Source organism: Clupea harengus, chromosome 15 (genome assembly GCF_900700415.2).
Source record: "Clupea harengus chromosome 15, Ch_v2.0.2, whole genome shotgun sequence".
Classification (NCBI taxonomy): Eukaryota; Metazoa; Chordata; class Actinopteri; order Clupeiformes; family Clupeidae; genus Clupea; species Clupea harengus.
In genome coordinates this window covers 25,093,494-25,118,182 of record NC_045166.1, presented here as the reverse complement: position 1 = coordinate 25,118,182, position 24,689 = coordinate 25,093,494, and the positions used below count along the sequence as shown (strand labels likewise).

Below are 24,689 nucleotides of genomic sequence, written 5' to 3'. Positions count from 1 at the left end.
CAGTTACATGCTCTCAATGGCCAAGGAGCACAAGGACTGAGTTCACTGTGCATTGTGGGCGTCAGAGGAAGACAGCTGTGGAAGTGCAGAAATGACTAATTATGGACATTCAAAGCACCAGGCCTGCCTCCAGGGAACGGCAATTCTGGGGTCCTCCAAGTAATCTTTTAAAAATGGACAATACCTTCAGCGAACAGTCATACAGTAAACTGTATACTATAGTTTATTATATACACTGAACATGTGCTACCAAGGCAAAGGTTTGTACTTCCATCAAGGGAACCTGTGATCTTGCCTCTACTGGTGTATTTGGAGCTGTAGGAAATTTCCAGATGACATTCAGTCAGAGGTCATGCTTACTTAAATGAATGAGTTTAATTATCCTATTTCTATAGAAGAATACAGGTGATTAAAAAAGAAAACTTTTTTTTTTAGATACAGTTTCTAAGGCAACAATAATATACAAATACTATAGTTGCTCTGCAACTTTGGTCAAAAATATCCACAAATTTATATTTAACAATTCTAAGATATATGTTGCAAACAGAGAAACACAATGTTAATATCAGTTACAAATAAAGGAATAAGCAAGACCTGTCACACATGTTAACCTGTGTTTGCATGACAACGAAATTTCACTGCAGATTTTCATGGTCAGCCTACAGTCCACAATGCCTGTCTTCACTGATTTACAGATGCTGCCCTTGCTCATCATCTGATTCTCAGGAACTGATAAAAAATGTGTCGAAACATGACCGTCTACAGGATGTAGTATTTACTGGTACCTTTACAGTATTAATGCTCATGTTCATTTTGCATTAGTCCGCATGTGTCAATGTTGCATACATCTCTATCTCTCCGACTGTAACATGGTGACCGCCTCAACAAATGCACATAGATAATAGACTTTCAGGAGAACAGGGCTGTGGTCGAATAGTCTTTTCTTAGGAAGGTTCCTAACTGAGTGAAATGCCCCATAAGTATCTAAGAGGGAGCCATGATCAGAGCTGGTCGAATTCTTTAAAGGCTGAAGGTGCTTCAGTGCTTCCTTTCTTATGTCCTTTAGCACAGGGTGCACTGGACCATCCTTTACGAAAGGGAAGGAGATAATGATGTCCCACAATTTTGTACAGCAGCAACAACAAACTATCAACAACAAGTCAATAACATCTGCTGTTGCATAATTGCGAAGCCTAGGGTAAGTCAATCAGATCCTCTTAGTACCGCGGTGGTCTTCTCCCAAGTTCTTATGAATTCTCCTTAACATCTTGCCTTGACTTGATGACGTTTTCCATCGAGGTCAATGAGAAGTGGTTAGGAGAGGACATAGGACTTTAAAAAAAATATATATACTATATTCGACAACAGCCCAGGTTTTTGTATGAAGTAGAATGATCTTTGTAAGATGGCAATTCTTATAGGGAGTAGATGTTCATCTTTGCTCTGATAAAATAACGGTGACTTGCACATCCCTCTCTTTATCTTGTTTTCTGTCTCGTCCTCTTATTCTCTCTCTCCCTCATGCTTCACACCCACACATAGGCTGCTTATAATCCTATGACACTCATAGGCCTACTGTGAGGTGATCACTCAGAGATGAAGTGGACGAACGTGACGGGGAACGCTCCTGTGCGGCTCGGGTCTCCCTCGATATGGCCGACCTGTGGCAGGGGGGACACACAGTCTCAGTTTCAGAGAGGAGAGCACAGGAGAGGTGCTCAGTGATCCTGGTGGATTCCCACATGAGTCAGCATGACTGACCGTAAATGTAGGAGGTGTGTGCATGTAGTACGTGAGTGAGCCAATTCCTTTCAAGACCCTCTGAATTCAGGCCGTTCACATTCCCTGGTCAGTGTTTCTGTCTACGATTACAGACAAATTATTACTCTCCGTTTTGAGATTTGTGATTATGTGTACATGGGGGAGACAAATACAACTGAAATCGGGTAGGGCATATACAATTTGTGTGTTTGAGAGAAGGACAAAAAAATTCACTTAAAAGCAGGATTTTGTGTCTTGTGTGAGCAATTGGGGTGTTTGCCTGTGGGTGAGCAACACTGTGTGTGTCTTGAGTATGCGCTCACTCACCCACCACTCCTGGTCCTCTTCTCCATTCACCACGATCACCTCTCCCTCACTGAAGGTGAGCTCGTCAGGGTTATCGGCATTGCAGTTGTAGATGGCCTTCACTCTCCGCAGCTTTTGTTTCTGTACACACACACACACACACACACATTGGTACGTTTTTAAATAGTATGGCTACACAAGAAGTAAATGTTGTCATGCATACGTTTGACCGGTGCTAGTAGGCTTAAGCAATATGCATTTTCTGTACTAACAGTGAAAATAAAATAATGAATGCAGTCAAAAAAATGAAATCTGTCGAAGTCATACGAGAACTCTACGGAATGACAGCGTTACACCCAGACAAATGAACTGGATTCCAAAATGAGATGGGTAAAATGAGTGAGCCACGGGCTTCCTGCTGAAAGTGTACAACATGAAGCATGTATAGGCTGGTGTAGCAGGTGTGGTGAAGACTAAAGACTGGCTGAAATGTGAAGGCAGGATATGTTGTCAAGGCCATCACTGGGCAAGGCAAAGAAGACGACGCACCCCTGCTTCTGCCACATCTGGAAAGGTTCTCTCTTGGACTGCCTGCGGTAAGCAGTGTGCATCACGTTTACAACTCCATAGAACTCACAGAAAACAGTGGCAGAAGTCTTCATTGGAACTAAGGATGACTTTAAGCCAGTGTACTCACTGTATGGACTGTCCTGGGTTTTGGGGTGGGGGGAGAGGAAGGTACGGGCTCTGGACTGGATGGAAGAGCTGGGATGTCCTTCTGGGGGTCCTTAGCTGGTCGCACCAACAGGAAATCACATCAGCAATACAGATATCACCATTGTAGCTTACAATGTTTTAACCTTAAAGAATTTTTGTGTAACAAGTACTATCAGTCAGGGTTCAGACTTCACATTCACTGTGTGATTACTAATTACGCTAAAATATGTGTTTGTTGATACCTCGTTTGTCTAAAGGTAAGGGGCGCCTGGTTGACCCTTTGGTGACCCTGGCATCCAAATTGCTGCAAGTAAAACAAAAGCCATTTAAAACATTACAAACGTAAGATCCAGTTTTCCAGGATAACACTGAAAAAAGTTTCCAGATCTTTCCAACCTAATCTGTTTCTGCAGCACCTGTAGCCAATGGTCCATGAACTTGGACAGTAATTCAAAATTGTGTCTTTGTAGGAATAGACAACCCATTGACTCAAATTAATATTAGGATGGACGTTTTTCCAGTAGACAACAGCAAAAGAATGACAAAAAAAAACCTTACCCTAACCCAGACACAAAATCAGATCAAACGGATGCACTGGTTTGCAATAAAATAAATTGTTCTTTCAAAGACGGGACTACTTTCCAGAGGGCAGAAGTGGGGTTTTCACATTACCATTGGTGGTTATACATTACCAATGAATTGGAGCAGGTCCAGATTTCCATATAACAACACTGAATTGCGTATGGATACCAGAAAACCTTAGGAAAAGTGAAAGTAACCCAAATTATTATAATTTTTTTTTAACTTCTGCCGTTGGAAAGACTGGATAAAACACTAGAGATGCTCGAGAGATGCTTTTATACTTGTCTCACTCCAAGACATGTACTGTCAAATTGTAAAGATATTATAAAAAAATATGGGATGCATAATAGTGTATTTGGAAGCTTTATGATTGGCCTCTTTCAAACTGGCTTTGTCACTGACTGTGTCATTGAAAGTGCATTTGAGTCAAAAGGTTGTCTGTTCTTTTCGATGTTCCAAGTAAGTCTTTTCGATGTTCCAAGTAATTAAAAGTTCTGCAGATGTGGCATTTTGACATTTGGTTGGGAATATCTGGAAGTCCTGCAAATTCACTGTTGGAAAATACTAGTAAATCAACCCATCTAAACACCAAATATTATGACCAACTTTTAATACATGGAACAGGATGATGTAATGGCTTGCCACTGGGCTAACTTATGAATCCAAAACACCACAACAATGGAGTTTGACCTCACATACCCGCTGGGTGATTTGGGTGCTTTTGCCCGGTTGGCGTGGTGTGGAGGTGGAGGGGGTGGGGTGGGTTTGAAGGGGGGAGCTGGGGGCAGAGTAGGCGCAGAGGGCAGTGGAAGTCTCGGAGCCCCATGGGGAAGCGGTGGGGGTATTGAAACAGGAGATACAGGGGCGGTTTTGCCCTTGGAGTCCAACGTAGCTGTTTTCTTAAAGACAGGAGGAGGCGGAGCAGGTGGGGCAGGTGGAGGAACAACTGTGGGAGAAAGGGAGAGATTTGTAGAACTCTGGCCAACTTCACTTTAAATGTCACTGTCAAACCCAAAAGCCAAAAAGGACATGCTAACTTAATAATTCATTTTCACATTTCCCCCAAAAATCCTACTTTCAACCTCCACCCCCAACAACCTCAGATTATCACTATCGCTGAGAAAGACCAGCCAGCCCTCACCATTCATGGGGATGTATGTCTCTGGGTTGTATGGATCAGATGAAGACCTCTGTCTCCCTGCGGTCTCCATGCTGGACTTCCAACCTGTAGCTATTGCAGTGTCACAAGCAACTCATCAGTCGAAATCAACCGACAAACCAACCATTCAGCACGTACACATATATATACACATTAACAAAAAAAACATCCAAAAACACCATCACACTTCAAATCTTCCTCAAAACCACATTACTAATCTTTAGTCACTCACTCTCGAAATCAACCGACAAACCAACCATTCAGCACGTACACATATATATACACATTAACAAAAAAAACATCCAAAAACACCATCACACTTCAAATCTTCCTCAAAACCACATTACTATTCTTTAGTCACTCTTGTAATGTTTTAGAGCAACATAAAGCTACCGATCTAAGAAACTCTGAATTGAATTCATATACTCCGCAAGGGCTGGTTGTCATGCTGTAGTGGTTGCCCTAGAGATGCCTCACCTTTGCCAGGGTTGCGTGGTGGGAGTGGGGGTACTGGGGCTGGCAGACTAGGAGCTGCGGGCGGGGAAGAGGCCTGGTCCAGCATGGTGCCGTAGGTCTCGTTGGAGACCATGCTGGGGATGAAGCCTCGCTGGCGCTCCCTGCTGGCCACCAGGGAAGCGGCATCGCGGGCCAGGGAGGTCATGTTGGGCTGCATGGGGCCGCTGCCAGGAACAAAACAGCTGACGGGCCGTTCCTCACGCCGGCCATGAGGGATGGGCTGCACACAAACATACATGTGAGGTGTAACGCTAAAGCCCTTATGGTGCAAAATCTGAACCAATTTCAACCATATCCATAATATGGATGTACATGTAAATGAAAAGAAAGTGTGTTGTCGTCTCACCTTCTCCTCCATCTCCTCGTCGCTCTCGTCCAGGTCGTTGTTGTGTAGCCTCCACTCGTACTCCACGTGCACGTGGACGTTAAACTTGCCCGTCTGCACCTGTGTCAGCTGTCAATCGCAGCAGAGGGAAAAAAACAGGGATGTCGGATGTAGGGCGGTGAAGGTATGCATGTTGAGGGTGACAGGACTGAATGGTCTCTGCATCACTTTTGCTGGTTGAGCAACTTATATAATAATAATAATAATAATAATAAAACTTTATTTATATAGCACCTTTCATGCAAAAGAATGCAGCTCAAAGTGCTTTACAGCAAATACATAATATGCACAAAGAAATGACATGCACATAAAAATAGACATCAAAGAAACATAACAAAGATATAGTGCAAAAAAAATAAATAATTATAATTATAATTATAGAGATATATTTAATCCAACCCCTTAATATCACCAGTAGAGATTTAAATTAAATTAAAAGTATTTATATATATATATAGTGCGAAGTGGTAGCTAGTTATATAACCCTCACTGTATATGCAGTCAACATACCATAGTTGAAACATGATATGCCACATACTCTTACAATGTAATAGACTAGCGCTTCGTGGCATTAACACAAAAAAACCAGTGGGGTAAAATAATCCTTCCTAATGTCCACCTTTCTCACACCTCAAGTCTCCCAGCACCAGCATACAATGCTGCCAATCCGACAGTATTCAACTGAGGTGAAGCACCTACCAGCTCTTCACACTGAGTGTGTCTGAGACGTCTGGCCAGTTCCAGTGCAGTCTCCCCTGCTTCATTGGCTGAAAGGGGCAGAAGAGATTACATTCAATAATGATTTCACTCAGTAATGCTACACTCAGTAATGCTATACTGCTTGCTTTCATACCATTTCATCTGTTAGCTGATGTTTCTGCTTCTGTGTTTGTGCTGTATATATATAGTCAACGACTGCTCAGTGCACCCTCCTCTCTGCGTCTCTTTGTGCTGTATATATAGTCAACGACTGCTCAGTGCACACTCCTCTCTGCTTCTCTTTGTGCTGTATATATAGTCAACGACTGCTCAGTGCACACTCCTCTCTGCTACTCTTTGTGCTGTATATATAGTCAAGGACTGCTCAGTGCACACTCCTCTCTGCGTCTCTTTGTGCTGTATATATAGTCAACGACTGCTCAGTGCACACTCCTCTCTGCTTCTCTTTGTGCTGTATATATAGTCAACGACTGCTCAGTGCACACTCCTCTCTGCGTCTCTTTGTGCTGTATATATAGTCAACGACTGCTCAGTGCACACTCCTCTCTGCTTCTCTTTGTGCTGTATATATAGTCAACGACTGCTCAGCGCACCCTCCTCTCTGCTTCTCTTTGTGCTGTATATATAGTCAACGACTGCTCAGTGCACCCTCCTCTCTGCTTCTCTTTGTGCTGTATATATAGTCAACGACTGCTCAGTGCACACTCCTCTCTGCGTCTCTTTGTGCTGTATATATAGTCAACGACTGCTCAGTGCACACTCCTCTCTGCTTCTCTTTGTGCTGTATATATAGTCAACGACTGCTCAGTGCACACTCCTCTCTGCTTCTCTTTGTGCTGTATATATAGTCAACGACTGCTCAGTGCACACTCCTCTCTGCTTCTCTTTGTGCTGTATATATAGTCAACGACTGCTCAGTGCACACTCCTCTCTGCTTCTCTTTGTGCTGTATATATAGTCAACGACTGCTCAGTGCACCCTCCTCTCTGCTTCTCTTTGTGTTGGAGTGTGTCATACGTGTAACTTACTTCTCAATACTCTGATTCCTACCTGTAGTAACAGAAGCTTTCCCCCTTAGCAGCAGTTTCAGACATTCACTGTTGTCCGTCAGGCAGCAGTAGTGCAGAGCTGTGCTCCCTTTGGCCGTCTGCTTGTCCAGGTTCCCACTGCAGACAACACATACAAACATCCATATGAACTAGGGGTGGGAATCTCTTGGCACCTCACGATTCGATTCGATTCCGATTCAGAGGTCAACGATTCGATTCTAAACCGATTCTCGATTCTAAACCGATTATCGATTATCAATTCTAAACCGATAAAACGATTATCGATGCATCTCAATTTTTAAAACATTTGAGTTTGCTATTTAGAGTCTCAAATCACTTCCTACTTTGTGTTTTGATAAATCAACAGATCTATTTTTTTATTAGAGAAAAAGTTTTTCCTTGTCACAATTATGACTTTCTATGAACAATGCAATAATCGATGCAGCTTGCATTTCAACACAAAATGAATGTGTAAAAAAAAAAAAAAAAAAATATTAATATTTTTTTAATTTTTTTTTTTTTTTTAAATCGATTATGAACTTTTCTGAATCGAGACAGAATCGTTCTAAAGAGAATCGAGAGAAATCGAAAAATCGATTTTTTCCCCCACCCCTAATATGAACACAGAACAGTACTTCATACACCGCACACTTTCACCATGAAACTCTAGAATCGTGTGTATGAAAATGTGTGTTCAAAGCTCTGTTATCACTGCACTTCATATCAAGCTGAACTCATTTTCCTCTCATATCATCCATCCTTTCCTTGTTAGAAGAGACACCATAACCTGATGTTGCACCACACACACACATACAGTACATGATCCTTCTGGGCTACCGTAGTTTACCTGTTTTGTGCTAGGAAGTCCACGATATGGAGGGAGTTCCTGTCCACCATCCTCACAGCCAGGTGCAGTGCTGTCTCCCCAGGCTCCTAGGGGTTCAAGAGGGGAGTTGGAATGTGATGAGAAACTGGAGGAGTATTCAATCAGCTTCAAATGTATTGTGTAGTGTGGTGTGTGTGTGTGTGTGTGTGTGTGTGTGTGTGTGTGTGTGTGTGTGTGTGTGTGTATGTTATTGCAGCTGTAAAACTAATTATAAGCACTTTGAGCTGCATTCTTTTGCATGAAAGGTGCTATATAAATAAAGTTTTATTATTATTATTATTATTATTATTACAACTCAAGCCTCAATACTTTCGCCATATGTCTTACATCAGAGAAGATATCAGAAAATACACACTCTTCCTAATATGAGCTCTTTGTTACAGTTAAATAATATTTAAAACATTTAAAGAAAACCATCAAACCCCCCCTTTGCGTAATTTCCCCCAAAAGGACACAGCTCAACATACATATGCCATCCCCGCAGATGACCCTAATCTGGTTTATCTCCAGCACAGATCTGGAGAGATCTAGTGTCTGGGATGCAGTCTTCACTCACATGTTCATGTTGGCCAGGAGGGATATACTCCATCAGGTCCACTCCCTCAGCGAAGACCTGCAGCAGGGTCAAGATGTCCCGGCTCTTCACCGCCTCCCGCAGGGCGTGCTGTCTGGCGCTGGTGTCTCCGTATTTACGCTGTGCGAAACGCTTCTCTGTGTACTTGGCCGTGATGTAGTCTTTCCGTGTCAGCCTGCATAACAAAACAGAAGAGCAAATAATATTGACATTAATATGATGCCCTCTATCACTCTTCATGAGGTCATGAGGTCGTATTATGCACATTATAAGATGTAACAGTATATTATATACAGACATGAGATTATTATAGTACAGTTCTTCATAGCTAAAAGTAAGAAAATATGCTATCATACTTCCTTCATCTTTTATAAATAGGTAATATGTAATGTAATGCAGTATTCATCTGTGCTCTCTCCTTTCTACACCAGTAATTTGATTGTATACGTAATCATAAACATTGAGGTTTAGTTGTGACATAACTATATAAAGTATACACAAGATGAATAGTGCATAATAAATGCATTATGGACTAGGCCTATTCCATGATTTGAGTTATAACACATAATGGGGACTTGATTCACGTGAAATGTCACTAGTTAGTCAGGTTGTGGTGTCACTCACATGTCACTGGAGGGGTTGGGTTTAGACACATCCTCTGCTGACAGATTAGCCTCCATGACCTCATTGAAGACTGCATTCCCAATATTCTTAGCTAGCTGTGGGTGGTTAGAAGCAGTTTGTTACAACAGCTTTAATAGCAGCACTCAGTGTGGACTTCACAAATGTCATACACACACTGGCATGAAAAATCCACACAAAGGTTCTACTACAAGACCCTACAAAGATTTTAAAACCAAGATTCTAGTCTGACCAAGAGTTCTGAGGTTCCAAGGACGTCTAATGTCAAAGACTGGATTCTGGAGTAGTGGACCCCCATTTCCCGGTGGATTCCAGAACATTCAATGCAGATCAACACTCCCAGGTTGGTTGAGAGCCAGGTGGGATCTTAGGAGAGAGTACAATACATCAAGCCTCGAATTTAGTTCATTCTTCTCAGCACTGAAGAAAATGATGTATCTTTCTTTCTGCCTTTCTTAAGCCTTTCTTTAAGGCATCTACGTATATGTTAAGAGACAGTCAGACAGACAGATGGACAGACATCTTCCCCCACTTTTCTCATTCAGTTTTTCTGAGACTTCTGAGTCACTCACAAAATAACAATCCAAGGTTGGCAGCTGACCCAGGAAACATGACGATTCCTAAACCGTTTCATTTTCTCAATGGTAAACCCTGAAGCAGCTCTCACCAGGTGCTCCGCAGTCACAGCACTCATCGTTACCGCTCATCCTTTTGACCTCCTCCACAATGGCGCGGGTCAGCTCTTGGACAATGTTGTTCTCGCCACTCTCCTCTGGGTCGCCTTTAAAGGCGTTGTTCAAAGCCTCCTCCTTACTGTTCTGAAGCACTGAGATCCAACTGGAGACACAGCATAATAATAATAATAATGTTTAATTCATCAATCAATCATTTGTGTTAGATCATTGTCTGTTTTCATTGTCAATATCATTGTCAATATCTGTGACAGGGACACATATGCTTATGGCATAGTTTTTAATGTCTGTGCAAATGGTTAGAATAGTGTAAGCATTCATGGTCATTCTGGAGAACCACCAGATCCCTGTATCCACTTATACACTTATCCAATTATAACGTCATTAGATGTAAACATGCATCATGGCCACATACATCTGGCACTCTCCCTCATCTTCTGCCTGGAAGTGATACGTCCGGTCATCTGGGTGACAGCAGAGAAGACAGACCAGCAGAGTAAGGAGACATAACACAGGAGATGATGGGGAACATCATGGAAGTAACAGGTTATATATTTTCAGTAGACTGTACTCCTTCTGCTTCTGGTAAGGTTCCATTCAAATGGAGATGATGGTGGTGTCTCATTTTGTTGTTGGAATGGCTTCAGTAATCTGATATCTTATTGGGGAAGAAGCTTTACTAACTTGACTTTGCTCGTGAGGAGGCTTCGCTAAGCTATGTTTGTTTTACGGTTGAACGATTTGGGGAAATAATCTAATTGAGATTTTTCCCCCCAATATTGCGATTGCGATTTAATGTGCGATTTTTTTTTATTTTATCCTATTTTTTTCCCAACAAATTGTAATTAATGATTTCAATATGACCAACACAATATTAGATACATTTAGTGTAAAATATTATTTCCCACAATTAAAATTTTTATTTAACTGCTCATTACAGAATTAAGAACAACAAATCGGTGGCTTTGCCACTGTGCATTTAAGTAATTTAAACAAAGTCATTGTAAGAATAAACACAAGGCATGCACTTTTTAAACACTGTGTGCAAAATGTACCATCTTACCATCTTTTTTTTTTTTTAAGATCGCGTTTTTAATCACGAACGTTACGGTTAGAAAATCGCGTTCTATCATATCGCGATTAAATCGCAAATGCAATTAATCGTTCAGCCCTAGTTTGTTTGGTGAAAAGGCTGGGTGAGATCTGTGTTTGTTTGGTGAAAAGGCTCGTTGAGATCTGTGTTTGTTTGGTGAAAAGGCTGGGTGAGATCTGTTAACAGGCGGGAATCTCACGTGAGATCAGGTCAAAGCTCCTCTTCTCATCTGGGTTGTGCTTCACTTGACAGGTCAGCAGGTTCAGTTTAGCTGGTGGTCTGTTTGCCTGCATTAGAACAATCGATAAATAATATGTGACTGATAAGATTAAGAAAGCTGGATGGATAAAGGTGTGAGATGGTAGATTATAGCTATAGATCAATAGATAGATAAAGGTGTGAGGTGGTAGATTATAGCTATAGATCAGTAGAAAGATAAAGGTGTGAGATGGTAGATTATAGCTATAGATCAGTAGAAAGATAAAGGTGTGAGATGGTAGATTATAGCTATAGATCAATAGATAGATAAAGGTGTGAGGTGGTAGATTATAGATATAAATCAGTAGAAAGATAATTCAGGTGATAGGAGATAGATAATGCACAGTGCTCTTCACTGTGAGCGTGTTCTTACCGTTCCGTGAGATATGGTGAGGAACCCGTTTCGCACAGAACATTTCCTCTTCTGCCAGACCCTTCGCAGACTGGAGAACAAGGAGCCGGTGAATGAAAGAACCAGTCAGCCTGAGTGGATGTGTTGTGTGTATCTGCTTATGTCAATACAATGTGTGTGTGAGTGAGTGAGTGTGTGTGTGTGAGTGTGTGAGTGAGTGAGTGAGTGAGTGAGTGAGTGAGTGAGTGAGTGAGTGAGTGAGTGAGTGAGTGAGTGTGTGTGTGAGTGAGTGAGTGAGTGAGTGAGTGAGTGTGTGTGAGTGAGTGAGTGAGTGAGTGAGTGAGTGAGTGAGTGAGTGAGTGAGTGAGTGAGTGAGTGAGTGAGCGAGTGTGTGTGTGTGTGTGTGTAAAGTGTCAACATATCTCCCTCCCTGGCAATGGATATTGCAGTTACAACTGATGATTCTACAAAGGTCCACCTACCCTTCACTTCTCTTGGAGAGCATTCCACAACGTTCAGTCCCATGGGCCTTGTTCCCCTGGAGCTGATGAAGACTGTAGCCAGCATTTTGTTTGGATTGGGCATCCTGGTTAAATAACCAACTCAATAGCATAAGTGAACAATGAAAACAATTTCACAGAAATACTAAATGCATACTAAAAGTATATCCCATACACTTCAACACATTCCCTGGAAACTGTACTCACATCTTTTGGTTCAGACTGTAAGGAGGACTTCAGTACATCCCGGAGCTGTGTCAACTGCTTCCTCTCACCATCTTGGCTCTGCTTGATCTGTTAGAGAGCGTACACACACACAGAGACACACACACACACACGCACACACACACACGCACACACACACACAGAGACACACACACACGCACACACGCGCACACGCACACACACACAAACACACACACGCACACACACAAACACGCACATATATACAGGGTATGTTACTTGGGTGCATACTTTGGTAACCTTCAAAGAGTTACTGTGTGTGTAATTGCTGTGACCCTCAGTGATAGACAGTCAAGAAAGACAATATATGTGCATACTATATATTCTTTGAATTCTTTGAATGCTTGAACAGTGAGAAACCATGTAATTATTGGCACTAAGTAAGAAACCTTTATCCTAAGATTGTTGATCTTTTCATCATTGAACTGTAGGAGAACACGACTTACTGCTGCAAGGTCTGTTGACAGCTTCTCCATGGCAGGTTTGAGGTTCTCCACCACCTTCAGACCGTCCTGGAAGAAGCTGGAACATCAAGGGTAATTGGAAACACGATGCTTTCTCATTATAATTCCACTGGTGAGGTGCAATCCTAAAGCATACATTACTAATATGCATTTACTAATGACGTACAATGAAGAAGACATACATAAGCCATAGGTAAGCCGGGGAAAGGAAAGAAAGGAACACCGTAGCTTACTTGCACTGAGCATGGAAATATTTGATGAGGTTCTGGAGAAGATCCACGCCTTTCTTGACTTTGATTTCATTGACTTTGAGAAGATACTGAAATACAGACAAAAGAAATGTCCATCAGGCAGTCATCATTACTGTGTGGCAGTTGCAGTGAGACATATATACAGGCATGTAAACCTCCTACATAATAATAAATAATAATAATAATAATTAATTTAATTTATACCGCACTCTATATTCGGCAGAATCTCAGAGTGCTACAGTAAAAACATAGTTAAAAAAAAACATAGTTAAGACATAGTTAAAACAGCCTATATAAAAAAAAACATGGTTAAAAGCATAATTAAGAACATCGTTAAAAAGAACAACATAAATACAAACATAGTTAAGAACATAGTTAAAAAACAAACAAACCAAGTTTAATGAAAAGTATCAAGTGTGGTTTATAGTTCTCTCCTTCACTTCAATACACAGTCCCAGATAAAGGCCTGGACTGTACCATACACTGGGTGCTGCTAAGATTAGGGTGTCTCTTGTGCTATCAACCCCAACCTGCAAAAGTTCACAGTTACTAAATCTAGGCGAGGGAACCAAACAGCAGAGTAACACTGCCCCAGTACCTCACACATCTGCAACTGGAAAAGGCGTCTCTCCTTCTCCATCTCTTCGGCAATCTCTCCTCCACTGAACTCCGTACGGATCATCCCATGCTGCTTCGCATGCTCACGTTTCTCCTTTTCAATTTTGTTCCTAAGCGAGGGGTCAAAGAGTTGGAGGCTCAAAGTTAAACAAATGAAACAAAGTTTGATGAAAGTTCACGTTGAGACCAGAAATGTTAAAAGTTTAGTACTACACAAAAGCTATGTTTCAAGGATCCTCTTTTGAATAATATCCAACTGCATGGTTTAAACCTCTCAGGATTACAGTTCTCAACATAAGTCAATAAAACATATACACATTGCTAAAACATTAAAGAGGACCTATTATGCTCATTTTCAATGTTCATAATTACATTTTTGGGGTCTACTAGAATAGATTTACATGCTTCAATGTTCCTAAAACATATTATTTTTCTCATACTGTACATCTCTATTTACCCTCTGTTTGAAACACTCTGTAAGAGCCCCCCCCCCCCCCCCCCCGCCCCCTCCAATGAACCCAGTGTGCTCTGATTGGTCAGCTATGGCGGACAATAAGGATTGTGTAACAAGATTGCATCATCTTGTAACAAAAGAAAAAGGCTGGAATTCCAACGTGGCATTTCAGGCAGATGAGAAAAGTGGTTTCTGTGGGAGAGAGTTCCTCCCTCTAGCATGTACTAACGGGGCGTTGCAACTTTGCAGACTGTTTACATGCACAAAAAGCTATACAACACACTAAAGGAAAGGGGAAAACCGGAAAAACATTATACGTCCTCTTTAGGTAATCACAGGCCATGCTGCTTTACATTCCCCAAAAACTCGTCACACACATAATAGAAGCTTAAAATGTAACCCTGAGATACTTTGCTACCGCCCACTCCTTGTTTAGCCTGAGGACAACCCTCAGGAAAAAAGGGAAGTGACAGATCGAAACAAAGCCCTCATTTAAACCCTGCTGGATGAATGTTTACACAAGGCCTGGCCTTCTGCCTGATAACCGTGGATTTTTAAAGGTGCCACTGAGATCCGTGAGAGGATAAGTAAGGGTGTGAGTGAGTGTGGCTGGTCCATTTTGTTTAAACAGTTAACGTAAGCTTTTGCTCGGTGACAAAGTTCTTTGTAGTTCTTTCTACTACTACAATTAGAGTTCCTATTTCGTTGATTATGGGTCACGCTGTAATTTGGTAACACGGTTTCCCCTGGGTTTTTGCCAGTGTTTGCATACAATATAAATCTAACTTCTACTAACTAAAAGCTCCTGTGATACATCTGCGTGTTATTGAGTTGTAATGTAATGTACTGAGCAATAAACACTAAATTGACGACAAGTCTATAACCTGGTGTGTAAACCACCATCTATTTATTAACTGAAACTCCAGTCTAGACCACAGAAGAAGAAGAAGAAGAAGAAGAAGAAGAAGAAGAAGAAGAAGAAGAAGCATCAGGAATGTGTCTTACACTTTGGTATCGTAGTCCTTCCAGGCTTTATCGAAAGGCTTTTTCAAGTCCTGTGTAAACCACATATAAAAAGAGACAATAAATATTACATGTAACCAGAAGTGGAGTAACATAAATATGCAGGCAAGCACTGTTGCATATAGATATCATTGTATACGTATATGTATCAATTTTTCATAAGCTATATTTACCCATATAAGTTGTGTGTTTGTAGCCTACTATATTATTTATTTGTCCTGAACATGACCTGTGATGAGAGGAAAATGTGAACACAGCTACATCATACCCCCTTAACGCCTTTAAGATCTCCCTTAAGCAGACTGTCCAAGGGGAAGGTGATGATGTTGTTCATATTCTGCAACTGGAAACAGAGAAAGATAGACACTGTGAGTTTTCTCAAAGCATTTCAGCATGCATGTTACTGGTCCACAGGTAACAGGCTAGCATGAAGGCAAAACATATTTCCTTCCTCACCACTGTGTCTCATTATATATATATAATTATTATAATTATATTATATATATATATATATATATATATATATATATATATATATGTTTATATTGAGACACAGTGGTGAGGAAGTCGATATACACCACACACTCCCCTTGCCTCTCTTCGCAAAAAGATAAACTTTAAGCGGCGTAGGTAATATAGGTCACGACCACAGGCCTGAAATGGAACAGTTAAATACAGAGTGACCGAGATTACACTGCCTTTAGCTCAGCAAGTGAAGCGGCACAACATATCGCATTCTTGGTGTGGGGGTTCCACTGATGTCAGAGAAGCGGCACAACATGAACTCTATTTTCTCTGCATGCTGTACTGTGTGCAGGAAAAAAAAATAGAAGGTGCTATTCTAATGATCATACCCACAGACAACTACAAACTTTACTTTGTTGTGGCAATGAAAGATCTGAAGAGAATCTGGCACAGTGATAAAGGTAAGATCTAAAGATCCAGTTGAGACATAACTAGTACAAAAGCCACCAGAGAGAGAAAATGAGAACAAGAGGAAAAAAGAGAAGTGAACTACAGGCGGCAGTAACCCCATACCAGGTTTTTGAAGAGGGCAGTGAGTTCTTTTGTGAACACGGCGAACTTCAGAAAGGCCGACCCAACCTCTGGGTCGTCTCTGTACACGCAGTTCTCCCCAAATTTCTCCAGCGACTGGATGTACTGCTCCTCATTATCCACGTGTGCTGGAATGGCATACAGTAAAAAAAACAAAAAACAGGCTTTGTGTAAATTGGGATAGGCACTGGATCAAACACACTACCACAGACTTACAGGAAAGATGAAGTAATATGCCCCTCCCTGAGTTTGTTAGGCATCACGCAGTTTAATCCATCCACACAACTGCCTCAGATTACCTGACTGCACTTTCACTCAGTTGGCTTTTACTGTGACAGCACAGTAGTGTGAATTTGCTGTCTGCATGTGCATTCTAGTCTAGTCACAACCACAGTCACACCATAATCTTAAATACAGGACAATAGGATAGCATAACGAATTGTGCTGCACTGTTTAATTGATTTACTGGGGTGACAGTGGTACAGTGGTAGAGAAGTCGTTTAGTAATCAGAAGGTTGCTGGTTCGATTCCCTGTCGAAGCGTCCTTGAGCAAGACACTGAACCCCTAATTGCTCCTGATGTGCAGTGTGCCATCAGTGTAAATGTAAAATGTGTATACATTGTAAGTCACACATATGTAAGTCGCTTTGGATAAAAGCGTCTGCTAAATGTAAATGTAATGATTTCAAATGTGTTTTAGGTGTCAGTTGGTGTCTCTGGTGATGACGAGTGTCTGGTCCAACGGGCCAATCAACACTTTTTAAAAAATGGAATTCAAATTCTGTGTTAGTCAGACCATTGTCTACATACTATAGTCTACGATTGCTTGAACAAGTCCACCAATGGCCACCAAACCATAAACCGCAACTGTCACATGTCACATTAACTATTGCTCCAGAGGGCTTTTCTAATCTGTGGAATGTGTAAAGTGTGCTGCTAGCACAACGTCGGTCAGGGTCAAAGCTTAAGGGACCGTGACCTACTAACCCGCCCAGAACACAAAGGGTCTGGCTGTGGAGAAACACAGGAAAACACCACAAGAGCTGGAGCTAAAACTAGAGCTCAATCATGCCAGAGCGGGATGGAAGTCACAAGATAAGCAAAAGCCTCCAGCGTGGCAGGAATCTTGCATACAGTAGATGCACTAAATATGGAACATTTGTTTCAGTTCAAGCATTTCCAAACATATAAGCTAACTACGTCAACAAGAGATTTGAAAGTGTATACGGGGTATAGTTACTTTATAGCAACCTTGTTTTGGAATACAGTGGGAGGCATTCAGGGCTTTCGATAGACCAGAGCAGATTAAAGAGGGAAGTTGAGAAAGAGAGCGAGAGAGTGAGAGAGAGAGAGAGAGAGAGAGAAGAGAGGGCCAGATATCAAGCAAGAAAGAGATTTAGACTGGGAGGTGATAGCTGGCAGAGTTGGGGGTTAATAGAGTCACCTGACTAGACAGTGAGAGCAGCAGAGATTTGAAGAGCTGAGGAGAGAGGCTTGTCCTGACAGGTCCTCCTGCAGCTGTGTAGCATGAACGGAATGTGGTGTTGCACTCTTCCTTTTTACTCCCTGTCCCTCTTCCCTTTCTCGGTGTTCTCTCTTTGCCTCGACACACCCCTTCTATTTCTTTATTCTTCTCTACTTGTTATCCATTTACGTTTACATTTAGTCATTTAGCAGACGCTTTTATCCAAAGCGACTTACATATGTGCGACTTACAATGTATACACATTTTACATTTACACTGATGGCACACTGCACATCAGGAGCAATTAGGGGTTCAGTGTCTTGCTCAAGGACACTTCGACAGGGAATCGAACTAGCAACTAGCAACCTTCTGATTACCAAACGACTTCACTACCTACTGTACCACATGTATCCCTAGTATCACTCTGTTCTTTCGTTTTTCATTCACTTTGTCTCAGCTTCTTTTGAATCCTTCTCCACTCCCACACCTTCTCTACATATCTTCTGAAATTGGTTGAAATCATACACAAGTTGATTGGAGATTGCTGGCTCTCACTCAAAGGAGCTTTGAAGGAGTTGCCCCTAGCTGCTGAAAAAGCGAGCCAGTGGTTGTGGTTGAGGCACTCGGACACATCTTGGGGTTGTGAATTAACCTGAATTAAAACTAAGATATGCGAAATGTTGTCGAGGTCTATCTTGAGGGGTAGCTGTAGTTGTCTATGGTACCCATCATGAGTATGGAGGGGTGTGGCTCTCTGGCACCAGACACCAGCTGTTGAGCTTCTGGAGGTATCGTGGGCCTTATTCAAGGAAGCACTAATGAAGGGCAGTTGCCTGCTTGAAACCCCCCAGTGAATTGCTCACGGAGGCAGCTTTGTTTTGGTTGTGAGCTGCTGCCCAGGTTCTATGGTTGGGCCGTCGTGTTGTTATGTTTAGCAGTTGTGGGCTACAGACAGTGCATGTTGTACTGTGATGGCGGGCCTTTACATTTCCTGGGCACAGCATGTGGCGTGTGTTGCGGCTGTCTCCAGACAGTTGTGCACTGTGGTTGTCTCTCTGGTTGGGCAGTTGTTATTACTGGTTAGGTTGCTGGCTATGAGTATTTGCATGTGAAAGTAAGAGGATTAGCCGCTGTTGGAAGTCCCCAACCAATAGCACAAGTAAGTTAACATCTTTTCTTGTGTATAACTACAATTACGTATGTGATATTCATCTCATAAATTAAAAACAAATCAACAAGTCAAGTCAACAATGCTGTTTTGTATCAATAGTTTTGTCTTCTTGCATGCTGTTAAATTCACCTGAACTAAACCTGAGTGGACGAGTTGAAAGTTAAAACTGTACCCTAACTGTTTCCTGAATTTCCCTCGGGATTAATAAAGTATCCATCTATCTATCTATCTATCTATCTATCTACCACATCCTACCTTTCCATTTACAGCACGGCTATGTTTAAAAAAAAAAAAACATACATAAAGTTAACAAAGTGTACTGTTCCTTTGACAGACTAGCTGGCTGGCTGGCTGGCTGGCTGACAGACACACGCAGGCAGGCATTACTCACGACTGGTTAACCAAATGAGATCATATGAGGCTCCCTTTGGACACACTGTGACTCAAAATAGTGTGTTCAGCATCTAAATGATGCTGTGTGTGTGTGTGTGTGTGTGTGTGTGTGTGTGTGTGTGTGTGTGTGTGTCAATCTGCACTTCCATCCTACAGTATTTCATCACACTGTGTCTGGAAAGGATGAAGCTGAGTCACTTCCTGACACTTACCCAGGCCAGAGCTGCTTATGGACTTGACTGACTTCTTGATCTTATGCAGCACACCTCGGTCCACATCCAATGCCTGACCAGTTGACAAACAAACAAACAGAAAGAAAGAAAGAAAGAAAGAAAGCAAAGACACATCATCACTGAAGGGTAACAGAAAGAAAAAAATGAGGATCTGACTTGGAAGACATGCCCCCCAACCGAAATACTCAGTCAAATAAATAAACAGTCACTTAAACTGAAACTGAAATCATCTGTAAAATTCTACAAACAGGGGACAGGTTTATTTTAAAAGGTGCATGAAACAATCTTAACACGTAGGACTGGAGAAATATCCCTGTAAAATAACATTTGAACTTTTGAATGTATTTGTAGACTCATGGCAGTCTAGAGAGGGTGCCCTCCCCTTTTTATGGTGTTCTCATCCAGATCCCCACCCACTCTCATACACACAGACACACACACACACAAACATTCCTTCTCTATGCCTGTTTGGTACTCCCACCCATATACACCCACCGTCTGTCAAAACACACTCTGTAATCTTCTCCTGTATACTGATTCACTGCATGGGAATTCGCTCCCCCTAACACCATGGCATCTGGGGACTTTGCTTTCGGCCGCTGGCTCTGCCCTGCCCTGCCCTTGTTGTTTCCACAGCAACAGGGCTGGCACACCACCAGGACAACCGTGATAGTGGCCATACCCACAGGCACTGGGGGTGCTTGCCATGCTGCTCTCCGCTACTATCAAAACACGGCCAGGCGGGGTGGAGCGCCCAGTCAGTTACCACGGAAACAACTGCGTGGGAAAACCTCAGCTGTTGTTGAGTTCTGATAAGTCCTCAGTGACTTCCCACACTCACACACACACACTTAAGTTAGCCTGTCCGATTCTATCCCATTTACAATAAGGGGAAATGGAGAAGGAAATGGTCAGTTTGATGAAAAGTTCATAGGCTACATAGACACCCTATTTAGCACTTCCTTGTTTGAGTAGCACTTCCATCTTTCTGTCTCTTTGCGTAGCTGCATGTCAATTTACAGTGTATGAGCGTTGTCTGAACATGCTTGTTTATAAACAAATGCACCAAACTACGTCCATTTGACAAGCACAGAGGTGCCTAGTGACTGTCAACACTCTTTCCATCTCATTTTCCTGGGATGGACGAGTGGGTAAAGTTCTCACCAACACACACCCAACAGCTGTGTTAACACTCCCCTCGGTGTGTGTTCTGTTCTGTGAGGGACGCTATCTTGCATGACACTGTTTTGCAGAAGAGCTGCTCGTCAGGCAGTACTTTCCCCTATTGGCTTGATGATGAGGAGACATCTTCCTCAGACACACAGCCCTTTGAGGTAGACGTGACAGAAGGGGATGGACAACTACAAAGTTCCACCCTTTCTGCGTATGTGGAGTATGTATGAATGAGTTTACACTCAGCTATCTGTCACCTGGCAACCTCATTCCTGTAAGACAGTTAAACAGACTGACAGTATTTCTGACTGAGCTTTGACTGAGCTCTGACATCCACTTACCTTCTATTTGCTCAAGAGAAAGATCCCTATGACTGATTGACTTCATTGACATTATTTCTGATTAAATTATTTAATGACTGTGTGGAAGACTGACTGATGACCTGATAAGGTCACATGCTATTGTTGATATGGGCTGAGTTGTGTACATAGAGAGAGAGCTATGACAGCACTGACACAGACATCAGAACAGCTCTAACAGTGCATGGTGAGCTATCTGCTGTGGTATCTATAATGACAAAGAATAAAATCAATGCAGAGACAAACCGAAGAGAAAGAGAGAGAAAAAGAGTGAGAGAGGGAAAAGGAGTCATACAGGTTGGGACAGGAACCCTACAGTCAGTGAGGTGGTACAGGCTGAGACAAGACTGAATGAATGGCCCGCCAGAGAGCATGCTGGGAAACCTGCCGACCCTTGCCCTGAGGAGCTTTCCCACAATTCCTGTGTTCTGCTCATATTAAAGAGGGAGAGAGGAGATCTTCAAAGGCAGGCCTCAGCAGGAAGGCAGAGAGACAGTTGACCACGTGACTGGGAGTAGGAGTTCCCACTGTCTTTTAAGTGTCTTTAAGTATTTGTGTGTGTATACACCCGAGAGAGAGAGAGAGAGAGAGAGAGAGAGAGAGAGAGCTTGCACATACATGTTTTATGCATTTCTGTGGTTGAAAAATGAATTGACTAGGGAAAGCAGTTATGCTCCTCTTTTGCTGTAAATAAGTGTGTTTGAGAGTGAGATAGTTTTCGTGTGATACTAGGCATCAGCTCGTCATGTGGCAAGGTTCAGAGCCACATCACCTCCAGTAGCCGTGTCATGCATGTACACACGGCGGAGCTATGCCTCTCTGTTTACACAGAGGGTGTGCTAGGCCAGAGAGCTCACAGTAGCCACTATCTAACTGGCCGTCTAGCCTGGGGTGAGCTGGGTGCATATGGCTTAACTATCTGGCCTGTCTACATCCAGATCCATGACTGCTTTGTATCTAAATGAGCACATTTGTTTATCATAATGTGACTTCTTGTATTTATGTGTGTGTGTGTGTGTGTGTGTGTGTGTGTGTGTGTATGTGAGAGAGGTAGAGAGAGAGAGAGAGAGAGAGATCCTGTGTGATCTGGGCTGGTGTAATACCTCAGGCTGAGCCGTAAACAGTGAACAGTGAATCTTGAAAAAAAAAAGGCCTAATGATTCCCCAGTCATCTGAAGTCAGCTGATACTAGTGGCCACTTGCTTTACCGCTAGACACTTCACACAAAGAGAATGACAATCAATCCCAACCACCCCAGATGCCAAGATGCCCGTCTCCCATAACACAGCACACGCATACAGAGAAGTGTTTCGCGATGAGGACGAAACTCTATTGTGACTAACACTGACCCTACTCCTGACTAATTTAAAGTTTTGCAAACGTTATCAAAAGACTAGTGATTGCTAAGTTGCACTTTGGACTTCAATGTCCTAGGCAGTTTCCTTCACACAATAACTGGAAGTGGCCGACCTTTGCAGAAGTGAAACAAAACCGTTTTCTGTCTAGCGAATAAGAGAGTTGATGTACGGTTCTGAACACTTCTAGGCCATCCACCTCTATATCAACACAAAAGCCTATACATTGCCATAAATACCAGTTAAGCATATACCAATGTAACAGCTACTGTTAAGGAATAACGATAAGGTGGATAATAAACAGGATATTCTTCTGAACTATCTATTTTTAATGGCGTCAGGACAGGGCGCAGTGGTGTGCCATCAACGTTTCATACCCGTTGTTCAAAATATTAAAACTGAAGATCAGCGCCAAGAGTAATCCACTTTCAACCAACTTAGAAGAAAGTAGTAGATTTTTTGAACTTCGACAAAGTTTTTTGCTCAATACTTGCGCAATTTTGCTCAACACTGTGTTCTGCAAAGATAGAGAAACGGGTTAATTGAGCCGTCAGTGGTTTATCCAAAGAGTTTCGCTACGGGGCGAGGTAGGTTTCACCTCTGCATGCCTGGAGATTGGGGTGAGACCTTTGATTTCACAAGAAGGAAGTAGTTTTCCTCTCTTATGCAGTCGCTGCTGATTGAAAGCTATTCCTAAAAAGGATTGCTTAAGACAGCTAAGTTAAAGACACACAGATAGATGTGCATGCCAGCTATCGGACGCACCCAGCCGCACCCCACTCTCCCCCATGGGTATCGGTGGATTTTCACATAGTACAATTAACCGACTAACCTCTTCTAAAACGGTCACAGTGTTCCGACAGTGTGTCATTCGCGTGGTGAAAATAGAGGTTGTGGGGGTTTTATAATCCTCATTGGTTATGTCCATAAACTCCACGACGGAGACTTGGTCCGGCATGTTGAAGCGCTATCGGTCTGGGTCCGGTTCCGAGACAGGATATTGGTGAGTGTATCCAATCGTAGCCAGCGGTGACCTGATAGCCAGACCCCGATGAGTTCCACACTGTTGTTATCTCAGGTTAGACATTCCAAAAGAGACGCATGACGCTCCAGCTGTACTGAAAACAAAAAAGAAGCACAGCTTCAAAAAGTCCAAGTGAACGAAACTCACTCTAAGCGACAGCCCCTCTGATATAATACGCCAAAACTTGCAGAATAGGTAGGCGGTTTCCGAATTCGGCCCAGGTGGCTGTGCTACCCGGTTTGAGAAGTAGTCTACTTCTGCCACTGTCAACTGGTAGGTGCTGAATTGGATTCCACAAGACTAGAGAGAGGAAAGCTCAGCCAATAGGAGGTCGTTGCGTTAAATTTACAAGGCCTGAACTATCGATTCGCGCACAGTACTCTGGCGTGTCGGGACCTTTCAAAGACGGAAATGCGATTTATTTCTGTACTTGGCTTTCCCCTTTATTTAACAGTGTCGCAATTAAGGGATGATAAGGTCTCTATGAAAAACTACACCGGATTTAACAGCACAAGATACGTCAAAGGGCTGACATTGGGAGGCAGAAGTTTATGACAAAAAGTGTACCGCAATTGTGAGCATTTGTAACTTAAAAGTATTTTGCCATACCGTTTCTACAAACCTGTAGATGTCTGCGCCTTTCTAACTCAAAATCATTATAAAGAAATTTTTACACGAGGGTCTGTATTACATAAAACTGTATGATGTAAGCATTTTTGTATTTCATTTTACGGTGACAGAAAATAAAAGGTTAGTTACTGATTCAGGATCGATGACGCAATATTGACATCTAGCGATGGTAAATGGAAACGTTGCCTACTAAATTTACAATAATCCATGGAATTATAAAAATATAACTAATAAGAGACATGCTAAAAGAGAAATGGCTCCAAGGAAAACATTTACAAGATAATCAGTTTGCTAAGTGTCAAGTGCCATTTAAAAATTAAAATTACTATTATTCTATTTTTTTTTTTTTTTACTAATTCAATTTTAGTTTATTTTTGATGTTAACTCACTGGTAAATGAGCCTCGTTCTGATTGTGCAGGACCGAGTTTTTACGTTATTGATTTACTCATTTGGGATTTCATGCACACATGAACACACCAACAGCACTACAAATTCAGGTGCACAGAATACATCCATACGAAAAGGTAACGTTGCAATGAAAACCAGGGACACGTTTTGAGAACTTCAGAGACAGACAGGCTAAA

The 24,689-nt window shown here is 42.1% G+C and overlaps 1 protein-coding gene across 2 annotated transcripts; it reads right to left on the bottom strand.

The window, feature by feature from the left end:
* Positions 1-192: 192 nt before the first annotated feature.
* Positions 193-24,362, bottom strand: asap2b (ArfGAP with SH3 domain, ankyrin repeat and PH domain 2b). 2 transcript variants are annotated; one of them, XM_031581174.2, is made up of 29 exons: positions 23,283-24,362; positions 19,543-19,615; positions 16,284-16,429; positions 15,514-15,588; positions 15,228-15,277; positions 13,749-13,878; positions 13,133-13,218; positions 12,882-12,957; positions 12,400-12,486; positions 12,175-12,278; positions 11,714-11,783; positions 11,282-11,369; positions 10,405-10,453; positions 9,965-10,134; positions 9,530-9,663; positions 9,280-9,374; positions 8,638-8,830; positions 8,043-8,128; positions 7,197-7,312; positions 6,126-6,193; positions 5,388-5,495; positions 5,003-5,261; positions 4,508-4,597; positions 4,066-4,312; positions 3,027-3,088; positions 2,765-2,859; positions 2,617-2,658; positions 2,089-2,208; positions 193-1,661 (listed from the first exon to the last, which is right to left on the bottom strand). In XM_031581174.2, the coding sequence occupies exons 1-29, from the start codon at positions 23,406-23,408 to the stop codon at positions 1,587-1,589; spliced, it is 3,120 nt and encodes a 1,039-aa protein (XP_031437034.1). In that variant the 5' UTR covers positions 23,409-24,362; the 3' UTR covers positions 193-1,586. The 2 variants fall into 2 exon arrangements, with proteins under 2 accessions (XP_031437034.1, XP_042565795.1); XM_042709861.1 differs by lacking the exon at positions 2,617-2,658.
* Positions 24,363-24,689: the final 327 nt, after the last annotated feature.

What these genes read in the sequence shown, in the direction of transcription:
- asap2b (XM_031581174.2), bottom strand. Translation starts at nt 23,408, where the DNA reads ATGCCGGACCAAGTCTCCGTCGTGGAGTTTATGGACATAACCAATGAG. An exon ending in ACGAGGAGATGGAGGAGAAG is followed by an intron (nt 5,262 to 5,387) that starts GTGAGACGACAA and finishes GTTTGTGTGCAG; the next exon opens with CCCATCCCTCATGGCCGGCG. An exon ending in AACCCAGGACAGTCCATACA is followed by an intron (nt 2,659 to 2,764) that starts GTGAGTACACTG and finishes TGCTTACCGCAG; the next exon opens with GCAGTCCAAGAGAGAACCTT.